The following is a 12197-nucleotide window of genomic DNA, read 5'->3' as shown; positions in this document are numbered from 1 at the left end:
GCCGGCTCTCCTTCGTTGCTCCGTTCCGCTGTCAGGGGTCGACCGAGCGCCCCCTCTACCGGCCCGGGCGGGGCCGAGAATCACCTCAGGAGCACGGGGAGGGGGCCTAGGGCCCGCGGCCTGCACTCCCGGCGGGCGGTTGAGGGTGAAGGAGGCCCTCCCTTCTGACGAGGGGAGGGAGGGTCGGGAGGCCCCCCCCACCGTCCAGCTGTGCCCGGGGCGGGCGCCGGCGAGGGCCGGGCTGCGAGAGGGGCGGTTGCTGGGGGAGGGGGTGCGGGGTGATTTAGCGCCCGGCGAGGCGGAAGCGGCCGGAGTAGGAGAAGGAGGGGGGAGAGACCAGTCCGTGCCTGGGCGCCCGGGGTGGCACGAGCCCGCGGCCCGAGTGCGAGGCGGAGGCGAGGAGGCCGCGGGGACTGGAGGCGAGGCCGGCCGGGCCCCCGCAGCCATGGAGAACGCGCACACAAAGACGGTAGAGGAAGTGCTGGGTCACTTCGGCGTCAACGAGAGCACAGGGCTGAGCCTGGAGCAGGTCAAGAAGCTCAAGGAGAGATGGGGCTCCAACGGTAGGTGCCCGGCGCCGGGGCTGCAGCGGCGCCGCGCGGCTAGGCGCGGGCCCGAGAGCCAGGAAAGATGGCTGACTGAGCTCCACCTCGTGGGTTTCGGCTCCGCGCCTGACTAGGGCTGCAGGCGGCGGGTTGAGCCCGTGCGCCGGCCCTGCGGGAGAGGGGTTGCAGGCTGGGGGCTCCGGCGTCGGGTCTGCGCCTCCTCTCGACTTCCTCGCGGCTCCAGCCCTTGACCTTCCCCGCACGCAGCTAGCTCCGCGGCTTCTCACCAGCAGCAGCCGGCCCCGGCGGAGGGAGGGATGAGCCTCTTGCATCTGGGTTGAGCCCTGCGAGACATTTTCTCGTCCCTACTCGGTTTATGAGGCGTTGTAGTTGAGAATGCCTCTGACCGTTCTTGTACTACCCAAAGTTACACATCTGGCAGAAGTGATGACAGGGCTGAAATGACTCCTTGTTTCAGGAGACTTACTTAGGTGGTGATGAGATTTCACGTTTTGGAGTAGATCAATACAACAAATACTGCATATTTTCTTGAGGTACCATTTTGGTATGGTTTCTGTTAAATATGGTTGAATGTTCATATATCTAGGTGCGTCTTTCAAAGGCAGTGATAATTTAGTAATTTTTGTAAAGACAGAGTGCTAAAATGTTTTTTTTTCCCCTCTCTTGACACGTTGCCTGGTGAATTTCTACATTCTACAGAGTTACCGGCTGAAGAAGGTGAGTAATCTTAACACGTTTCTTCCCCCACTTTGTGTGCTGATCTTAAGATGACATTTACAACAGATATGTTTCTTTCTAACAGGAAAAACCTTGCTGGAACTTGTGATTGAGCAGTTTGAAGACTTACTAGTTAGAATTTTATTGTTGGCAGCATGTATATCTTTTGTAAGTATAAAGAAATTTACTTTCCAAAAGTTGAGACTATACCGTAGATGAAAAACCAGGAAACAAATGTCTGTTGAGTGAGAACATTATATTTGGAGATTTAAGCTGTGTCTTCATGTTTTGTGTGGGGTTTTTGGGTTTTTTTTTTTGATTCCCTAGGTATTTTAAATTTATAAGTAAAACATTTGAAGCCATTCGCGTACAGAAAATAAATGGATGTCTGACATTGGCAGTGCAGTTAGAGATTGTTCCCAAATGCGGCAGGCAGGGTCTTATAAATTCTTGTGGTTTATCAGCTTTTAATATCAAAAAGTTCTTTATTGGAAGGCCTTTTCTGTTTTGGGTTCTTCCGTTGTGTAAGATCATTCTAAGATGATGTTGGGCTCTTTGTAGTCTGTAAATAGAACTTACAAAAGGAATATTCCAGTTGCTCTCCCTTCCTGGTAATGGCAAGGTGACAGTTGTTTCTGACAGTGACAAGAATGATGACGGCAGTGATGGCACCACTGTTGACCAAATTTGGTCACTGACCTTTAGGGTGGTAAATTTATCTAAATTGGACCCCTGTCTTGAGTGGCTCCTAGGTTGAGAGAACAAGGTTTAGTACAATTGGTTCTAGATCTTAAAAGAAAAAAAAAAAACAACTTTTCATGTTCTGTATGTGCTTACCAGCTTGAGTCCTGTATGGTTGCTAAGAAACTGGTGAAATGCAAAGAACAGCAGAAGAAAGGTGATGGGGGTTGGAAAGGATAATTCTAGGTTATTATTAACATTTTTTTTGTGTTCAATATTGATTTTTTTATTGCATTTTTTTTCTTGGGCATTGGACTTCGAAGTTTTCCTAAAAATGGTCATGAATAGGACACAGATGTTCCTAATCCTAACAGCATGAGATGCCTTTTGTTCTTAAAGTACAGTATTCTGTTCTTATAAAAACCAAGATGGGAAGTGAAATTCACTCAGTGCGATAACTTGTTTCAGGCTTTGCAAACTTGACACAGCTTCAAGGTTTCATTTTTGTGTGTTTGTAAGCATGCAGGCCTCAGGGATCTACCTCTGTCTTTATTGACAACCTTACCCTAGAGGGCTATTTTGAGAACTAAATACATGAAGCAGTGGGCATTTCTTTACTTTCGGTGAAGGGAAAAACTTGGCAAGAGGTGAACTTTTTTGGAGTTTCTGTACGCAGATTCTGCCATGAGACTTTAATATGTCATGCCGTGTTAGCCAAGTGATGTGTAGCCGTTAATAATTAATTCCTCACGAATGTTTCCTACGGTTTTCATTGAATAAAATTAAGAGAGTATCATAGCAAATCATTAAGCATCCTGAATTAGTCACTCCATACCTTATACGTGTCTGTTTTTCTTGGTTAAAAAAAATTCCTCTTCAGTAAGTGGCTGCTGCTTTACCAATTCAGATAAAGGAATAGAGCTGTTTGATTAATTAGTTTCAATACATTGTCGTGGAACAAAACAAATGTGTTTGAGGTAGTATAATGTTTATGTTTAAGCTGGCTACATAATTTTAAAATAGTCTCAAGCTTGGTAGTTTTAATACTGGGCTTCAGTAAGGTCATCGGGGATCTCTTAGAAGTTAATCAGCTGCTATATACAAGAAGAGATAAAATAAATTTTTATTGCGTTATTTTGTGTGTGTAATTTAAGGCAGTGTTGTAACATCGGTGGCCTTATTTCCAGTAGACAAGCTATTGACTATTTGGGTTGTATAGGATCTCTTGAGTGGCCAGTTTGAGTGACTTTATATTAATATTTTGAAATAATGATGTGAGTTTTACTTTGAAGTAAGGAGCTTAAATCTTCTGGGCATTTTCAAATGTTTTTTTAAAATTATTATTATTATTTTATTTTTTGGCTGTGCTGCACAGCTTGCAGTATCTGTAGTTCCCTGATCAGGGAATGAACCCGGCCGCAGCAGTGAAAGCCCCAAATCCTAACCACTGGAGTGCCAGGGAATTCCCTCAAATGGGTTTTTAAATAAAAGCTTTAATTTTGTTGTAAGGTAGGATGTTGGCTTTTTATAGCTTTTTAGAGCTATATTTTGGAGTTGAAATTTGAGTTACCTTTTTGGTAACTACATGGAGTTATTGCTTAGGAAATGAACTATGTTACATTTTTATTTTATGGGTTGCTAAACAGAAAAGTTTAAACATTTATTGTTTAGGAAGTACTGTAACTTAATTTGCTTTGTTTTGTTTGATCAAGAAATTGCAGATATAAAACTTGTTGATTTTCTTCATGTGGGATTAGCACTACTGCTACGTTATGCTTGACCCTTTTCATTCCACATTTCTTTACCTTTGAAAAGAGCACTGAGTTTTTTGTGGTAGTCAGTTCATTCCTATTCGTTTAAAAGGAAAAATGGTAAAATATACATGCTCTTATGGAGAAGCAGATAGGCAGTTTTTTTTTTTGTTTTTTTTTTTTTGCTGTACGTGGGCCTCTCACTGTTGTGGCCTCTCCCGTCTCGGAGCACAGGCTCCGGACGCGCAGGCCCAGCGGCCATGGCCCACGGGCCCAGCCGCTCCGCGGCACGTGGGATCCTCCCGGACCGGGGCACGAACCCGCGTCCCCTGCATCGGCAGGCGGACTCCCAACAACTGCGCCACCAGGGAAGCCCAGATAGGCAGTTTTTATAATCTATATATGGTACATCATCAGGTTCTGCTCAAGTTAAGAAATACTAGGCTTTAGTGATATATTTCAAATATCTAAGTAGTAAACTGTTAACCATAGTTAATATTTTGCATTGGCAGAAAGTAGAAACAGCATTAATGTTTTATACTTGTGACCTGTAGGGATAAAGTTTAATTAACTTGTCACTTGGGTTGGAAGAAGTGAGCTATATATCTCCCATTGTATGTGAAGTAACATTAGAAATTCCTTAACTTGACATTCAGTACCTTCCTATCCTTTTCACTTTTTCTTTCCATTCCCCTTGTTCACCAGCTTTGCCCTTCATATAACACATCATATGGTTGCTTAATTGGAATGCCTGTTCTTTTCTCTCTTCCCTGCTTTGTTAGGAATTGAGCACCTTAGGTACCTGGCACAAACACTGGGGATACAGCATGGAACGAAATACACTGTCTCTTACCTGGAGCTGACGTTCTAGTGGAGACAGATAAAAGTAAAATATATAATAAACTGTTGGATTGGAGATAGTGCTGTGGGAAAAAATAACATGGTTGTTGGTGGCGGAATAGGGGAGCCTGTGGAAGGAGTGCAGTTTTCAAATAGGGCGGTCAGGAGAGGTGTCTAAGGTGACAGTTAACCTGAAGGAAGTGAGCTTGAGGACCATATTTGTCTCATCTGTCAGAATCATAAAGTCCTCTCTGGTAACACAATTTGCATAAGCTTCTCTACCCTTCACCCCCATTTCCCTATCTCAGTTACTTAGATTGACCCTAAAATGCTAATAAAACTTTCTTAGACCAGGGCATTTCTCAACTTAGATTTACATTTGAATAATTTGTCTTTTCTTCCTACTGGAACCTTTGAAGGGATTCTTAATTCCTTTTAGAACCTAGGTTAGTGCTTCTTTTCTTTACTTACTTACTTAATTTGTTATTTATTTATTTATTTTTGGCTGTGTTGGGTCTTCGTTGCTGCGCGCGCGGGCTTTCTCTAGTTGCAGCGAGCGGGGGGCTACTCTTCATTGTGGTGCGCAGGCTTCCCATTACGGTGGCTTCTCTTGTTGCAGAGCACGGGCTCTAGGCGTGTGGGCTTCAATAGTTGCAGCACGCAGGCTCAGCAGTTGTGGCTCGTGGGCTCTAGAGTGCAGGCTCAGTAGCTGTGGCTCACGGGCTTAGTTGCTCCACGGCATGTGGGATCTTCCCGGACCAGGGCTCGAACCTGTGTCCCCTGCATTGGTAGGTGGATTCTTAAGCACTGCGCCACTAGAGAAGTGTCCCAGGTTAGTGCTTTTGAGTTAACAAATATTTGGATGAGTTTGTGTTGGTAGCATTTTCAAAATACATGAAATTTGTTTACTTTTGTTTTCTCAGTAAGATATATTCAAGAAGTATTTGATAATGTAGTGATTTTAAATTTTTCCTGTGTTTTCTTTTAATTATTTTGAAGGACAAAATGGGCAGTTTACTGATTGGTTTAAGTAATTTATTTAGAGCCTGTCTTTAAAATATGGTTTGAAAGGTGAATGTGTATGGGGTTTTTTGTTTTCTTTTAAATAAGATTGTATTTTCAAATCTGAAAATATTGAAGAGTGTTTTCACATAAGCTTTATGTCTGGTTCACAAGAGAATCTATAGTCTAATTCATACTATTCTTTTTATAATGGCTGAAAGAATTTTTGTTTCTCACTTCAGAAAATTGCTATAACACTTATTGGTGATACTTTCTTATTTGTTTCCTCTTTTTAAATTTCTTGATGTAAATTTTTTCCTTCATTGAACAAATGTTTGAGTGCCCTAAGGCATTGCAAATTTCTAAGGATACAAGGAGGAATGCAGACCTGATACATGTTTTAAGACCCTCAGTCTTAAGAATGTGCTTATGATCTCTCATTTTCTTCTTAAGTTCTTGTTAAGAGCTCTGCACATTATCCTAACGTGTAGATAACTGAGTCATGGTACCGTGACTGTCTCCTAGTTTATACCAGAACATCCCTTTTTACTTTGGATTAAAATTTGCTTAATTCATTAAACCCCGCTCTCTGGCATCTTTCGGCTGTACTCTCAGAAGTTATGGTGATATACAGAGATCAGTCTTCCATATAACAATTAGAAGATACCCTACCCTGTCTAAAGTAACCTAGCAAGGGAATTCCCAGTGGTTAGGACTCTGTGCTTTCACTGCCAGGACCCAGGTTCGATCCCTGGTCAGGGAATTAAATAAATAAAGTAAAATAAATAAAGTAACCTAGCAAGTGTTTACTTTGAATAGGATTGACAAGTTTGAAACTTTTGAACTTGCCGTAGCTGGATACTGTAAGCCCCAGAAGTACTGTTCCTGTATTAATAGTGCAAAGCAAAGGAAGAAGAAACACTACGCCTAAAATTATACTGCAGTAGCTTTTCCTTCCACTTCCCTTTGATATTGTTAATGAGGTTGGTTACCTTTTTGCTCTCTTAATGTTTAAGTTCATAGACTGCCAGGTAGGAACTTGTACCTTAGACGTTGTATGAGATTTTGTTTTGTTTATTCATGCATTTATTCAGTAAATATATAGTGAGCATCAACTATGTACCAGAGACTCTTCTAGACCCCTGGGGGTAGAATAATCAACAAAAGGAAATACAAACAGATAATCCTTTATATTCAACCTGTTCTCAATAAAGATTTTTTAGAAACATTCTCTCTGCCCCCTGTATATTTTGTATAACTTCTGGTAACCATAATTATGAACTGACTGTACTATAATGCTAATAAGACATAGTAGTTTGTCACTCATCCAGTTCCCCTCTTCACTACCCTGTTCCCCATCTCATGGGATCTTTCATCAGTCAGCATCATCTTCCCATTTACGCAAGAGAGGTTTTCTTTTCAATAGAACAAAACCATGAAGGACTGCACCATGTGGTTTGAACATGATTGACTGGATTGATTCTTAGCAGTAAATGAAATACGGTTCATCTTTATTTTGAGTTGTAGCACTTAATTCTTTGGGTTATTTGTGGGTTTCAAAATATTTTTTTAAATATTAGAAAATTGGTAGTTGTCAGTGTTAAATAGGTTCAGCACTGCCCTTCCACACTAAGAGATTTGCCCACTAGTTTCTCATCAGGCAGTAATTATACATTGTCCAGAACCCTCAAATAACTATGAATGCCTGTGTTTCTTACACATAAACATTTAAAGTCACATAGTGGAAGAAAATGCTACTTCATAATACAGATGAGGGTTATTGCATTATGGATAAATACCACTTGTGCAAAGGAACCACACATTTCTTGAAAAGTAGAGGTTTGCTTTGATAGTCCTGTCACTGCTTGCTTTCTTTAGTCTTTTCCTTTGTTCCAGCTTATGTGGGATATTGCTTTAAGTTTGTTCCTCCCGCCTAGCTGCCAAGAGGGAAATTCATACCCGATTTAACAAGGTGTGAAGCTTATCTTACAGTTGCTAATGCCTCACTGACCTTTTCTAAAGGTCCTAGTTACTCTTCAAGTTGAGCAATTTTTCTCCCCCAAGAGCTAATTAAGTTTCTTATTTCTGATAGCTCTCCTTGGCAAATGTTTGAAAGGCTAGCATCAAAGCAGCTGTGATCTTGCATCTATCAAAATTTATAACTTCCTAGAGAAGTTTTCATCCTGCCATTAGGCCTGGCCTTAACACCAGGAATGCCCAGCTGAAAGCTTGCAGGAACAATTTATATTCATTCTGGTGTTCTGCTTGCCCTGGTTCATTGGCTGTCAGTGGTGATTGGCGTCTTTCAGGACCTGGCCTTGGGTCTCCTGTTTTTTTTCCTGCTCAAATTGATATGATATTTCTTTTGTTGGTGGTATAGTGGTGAGCAAAGCTGCCTAACATTGATATTTGTTGTTAATTCATCGTTACCCTCATTTACTTGCAAAATTCATGTTGGGTCTTACCTTAATCATCTTTCTGGTGGTTTGCTGTTTGTGTCAAAGCTCATTTTATAGTATTCCACTAGGTACAAATGTAGTCGTCAGATGGCTTCATTATTGCCATACCTTATATCTGACAATATTAAAAAGTATCAGAAACAGTGCTTTCATTGTTTACTGAATAGATCTTTTAAAGAAAAGATTTCATTGTGGAATATACAAACATTTTAAGCAGTGTTAAAAGGCAAAGGCAAATCTTACCTCCCAGACTGTATCATAAGATACCTTTAACATCCTTTTTGGATTGGCAGTTTTCCACAAAAATTGGTTGTTAAATTTTTAACCATTTAGATGCCTCTTTTACTATGTTGTTTATTTTAAGATTCATTGTGTTGGATTCTCTCTTCTTAGGGTTGCTCAGTTAGAAAATATAGTGTGGCTTGTGTGAGCTAGAAGTTAATTCTCTGCTCATGTTTTCTTGGGACAGTGTTCTGTGCCCAGGTATAACATTTTCGGATTTATGTCATCTCTGAAGAGCTGTGTTCCTGTACTAGATATCCTATGGAGGATAACCTTCAAAATACATTCCTGATCGCAGAACAACCTTGCAGTAATGACCTTCAGCAACACCACTGAAAATACGTGGGACATTAGCAGTTTATATACTCTAATTTTGAGTCAATGATTAAGTTGTTTTTACTATGAATTTGTGCCACATAGGTATTATTTGATGTGAATATTAACCAAATTAACAAAGTTTCATGATTGCCTTTTGCTTTAACAAAATCAGGAATTTGTTTTATTTCTTTTGAAAAATATACACAGAAAATGAATGGAATTTAGTTCCCCAAAAGTATTTGTTTTGGATTTTAAACCAATTATTACATGAAAAAATAAATTAGTTCTTAAGGGTATTATTAAGAAGTTTATAGTTTTGAGTCTTAAGAATTATTGGGAACAAGATATAAGCTTGTTGTTTATGTCATTACATTTTGCTACCTTTTGTTTCTAAGGATGGTAAGAAAAGAGATTTTATGTATCATAATAATTCCTTTAATGCCAGCCACTTTTGTTGTAAGAACACATTACAGTTCTAACGCGTGCCATTTCTCTTTTAGGTTTTGGCTTGGTTTGAAGAAGGTGAAGAAACAATTACAGCGTTTGTAGAACCCTTTGTGATTTTACTTATATTAGTAGCCAATGCAATTGTGGGTGTATGGCAGGTAAGCAAAAATTCCTGTATTGCAAAATTTTGGTAATTTACGTAAGTGATTTAAACTGTTAAAACAATCTGTGGAACTACATGTGTTTTTTATCTATTAATTTATTTAATGGCAAAATTTTAGACCTCATGCATATATACTTTGCTGTTAAAATTGCTCATCCTTCATGGTAGCATGGAATTAAGAACAGTGGATAAAGAAGCTACTTAAGGAAAACCAGAAAATTTGACGACCAGTATTCTCTTTATATTTTCTAGCTGCTTCCTATGAAAAACTTTTATTCTCCTTGGGGGTGGTGGTGTGTGTGTGTGTGTGTGTGTGTGTGTATTTAGCTATAAAAATTGTTTAAATCCTAAATAATTTTACCTTCAGAGCATATTCCTGGCTATTTTCCCTTAACTGCCCAGTACCCAGGCCTTTCTTATTCACAGAATGGAAGCTGATTTTACTACAGAAACATAACGGGATCACACGTCTGCCCCATATTTGCATGATTGGTCTTCTGCAGATAGCTAGTTTGAGAATTTAACTTTTTTAAGACTATGGATCTTTTAGGTTTTTGTTTTTGATATATTTTAACAAACCCAGACTAATATTTCACATTCATCTTTTTATTTGTGGCTGTGTTAGGTCATCTTTGCTGTGTGCAGGCTTTCTCTAGTTGCGGTGAGCGGGGGCTACTCTTCATTGCAGTGCGGTGGCTTCTCTTGTTGCGGAGCGCAGGCTTCCGTAGTTGTGGCTCGGGGGCTATAGAGTGCAGGCTCAGTAGTTGTGGCGCACTGGCTTAGTTACTCCGTGGCATGTGGGATCTTCCTGGACCAGGGATCGAATCCGTGTCCCCTGCATTGGCAGGCAGATTCTTAATCACTGTGCCACCGGGGAAGTCCCTCTCATTCATCTTTTAAGTATTGATCTTTTAGATGTTTGATAGATATAGTCACCTCTTTCAGGACTAAAATAGAGTGTATCTGTCATTCTTAAAGTGGAAGCATCTTATAAACATATTTAATCCTATTGGAATTGTAAACTTCTGATCTTATTAATAAACATGAAGGCCTTTATGTGGTGAGCTCATTTAGAAGGAAGCCTACTTAGAAGAAATTTTTAATTGTGCTACATTTGATTTTTTTAAATTGCTTTTATTTAAATAGAAACGATCTTTTTGTGAATAATTTAGGCAAAAGAAACAATATATAGCATTAGATTGTCCTTCTCAAGTTAGTAATATGCATTTTTAAATTAATTTATGTCAGTTACATAGTAGATAACTCATACATATTCCCATTTCATGCTTAGAGTGATTTTGTAAGGCAGATGATATTCCCATTGGACAGATGTGACATAGAAGTTCAGAGTGATTGACTTATCAAAGGCCATACTGATAGTACATACATAGAGTATCTGGGATTTATATCCAGGGTCAGGCTGATCTGAACTCCAAAGTAAAATTTTACAGCAATTTTCACAGGACTTTTAGATATGTCTTAGCTTAAAGAAAACAGTAATATTTTTGATGGATATCCTATTACATAATATACAGAAGGGTATGAGCAATAAATACTATAGGGTTCTTGCTTTCTGGAAGTAATGAAAGTTATAATTATAGTGTAAGGTAGTATTTGGGAGGGGTGGGGCATGTATTTCTGATCAGTGTCGTCAAGGAAGGCTGACAAGCAATTGGGGGAACTATAAAGAAATAGGACTTTTGTGGGTGGAAGCTGGGGAGAATATTCCAGAGAGGGGGTGGCATGAGCAGAGAGGTACAAAGTGTGTTTGAGGAATGACACTTAGACCTATTTAGGTTTGACTGGAGGAGGTAGGAGTTGTAACTTTTAGAACAAAGGAAACCTTAGAAGGTCTTCTAAGTTTTTGTTCATAGTAAGTTAGGTATATTTGTTTTTCCCCAAGCTGACCTGTTTTTTGTTGTTTGTTTGTTTTTGTTTTTTTTAAATAAATTTGTTTATGTTTGGCTGTGTTGGGTCTCTGTTGCTTCACGCGGGTTTTCTCTAGTTGCAGTGAGTGGGGGCTACTCTTTGTTGAGGTGTGGTGGCTTCTCTTGTTGCAGAGCACGGGCTCTAGGCGGGTGGGCTCAGTAGTTGTGGCTCACAGGCTCTAGAGTGCAGGCCCAGTAGTTGTGGTGCACGGGCTTAGTTGCTCTGTGGTATGTGGGATCTTCCTGGACCAGGGCTAGAACCTGTGTCCCCTGCATTGGCAGGCAGATGCTTAACCACTGAGCCACCAGGGAAGTCCCCCTGATTTTTAATGTGGAACATTTTTTTTAAAGTCTTTATTGAATTTGTTACAGTATTGCTTCTGTTCTATGTTTTGGTTTTTTGGCCACAAGGCATGTGGGATCTTAGCTCCCTGACCAGGGATCGAACCTGCACCCCCTGCATTGGAAAGCAAAGACTTAACCATTGGACCACCAGGGAAGTCCCTCCCTGATTTTTAATAGAAGCAAAATACAGTGCTCCTGGACATCTTAATTTTGGTCAGTCTAATTAAACTCTACCTGACATGACCTCGAGGAAGGAGAAATAAAACTGCCACAGTTCATAAATTCAGGGGGGAAAATCCTGAGGAAAAAGTAGTTTCAAAGTTGAATAATTGAATAGCAACAATGCTCAGAATTTATTCTTTCTACAATATCAGTAACATTTGAACTTAACCTGAAGGACCTTTTAGCCAGTGACATTAATTTGAGTTAGATATGCTGGTATTTCTGTTAATTATAAGGTGATACAGATAGACTCATTCTTCAAGCAGATCTGATTGGGATTTAAATTATTCTTATCATGAACTTTCCAAATTTAAGGTTTCCTGTACTTTCTCAGGAATGCATACATAAAAAGTTAGACACATGCCATTAGCTTTCAGTTTTGTGTCATCTAAATTCTCTTTAAGCAGGTTTGGGGACTTAATTTTTACCACAGTGTGAAAAATTAGATTGCATGTTATCGAGCATAAATTTTATCC

At 39.9% G+C, this 12197-nt stretch overlaps 1 protein-coding gene across 1 annotated transcript in view; it reads left to right on the top strand.

Annotated features, from left to right (window-relative positions):
* Window positions 1-298: 298 nt before the first annotated feature.
* Window positions 299-12197, top strand: part of ATP2A2 (ATPase sarcoplasmic/endoplasmic reticulum Ca2+ transporting 2) — a 60759-nt gene continuing 48860 nt past the window's right edge. The window contains exons 1-4 of the mRNA XM_082853594.1: window positions 299-563; window positions 1266-1283; window positions 1369-1451; window positions 9117-9221. Of these exons, the coding sequence (XP_082709720.1) occupies window positions 446-563; window positions 1266-1283; window positions 1369-1451; window positions 9117-9221 (324 nt within the window). The 5' untranslated portion in view covers window positions 299-445. The remainder of the gene's footprint in view (window positions 564-1265; window positions 1284-1368; window positions 1452-9116; window positions 9222-12197) is intronic.

Source organism: Leucopleurus acutus (genome assembly GCF_964270905.1).
Source record: "Leucopleurus acutus genome assembly, chromosome: 13".
Taxonomy (NCBI): Eukaryota; Metazoa; Chordata; class Mammalia; order Artiodactyla; family Delphinidae; genus Leucopleurus; species Leucopleurus acutus.
Note: the sequence above shows the minus strand (reverse complement) of the source record. Positions and strands in the feature narration are given on the sequence as shown.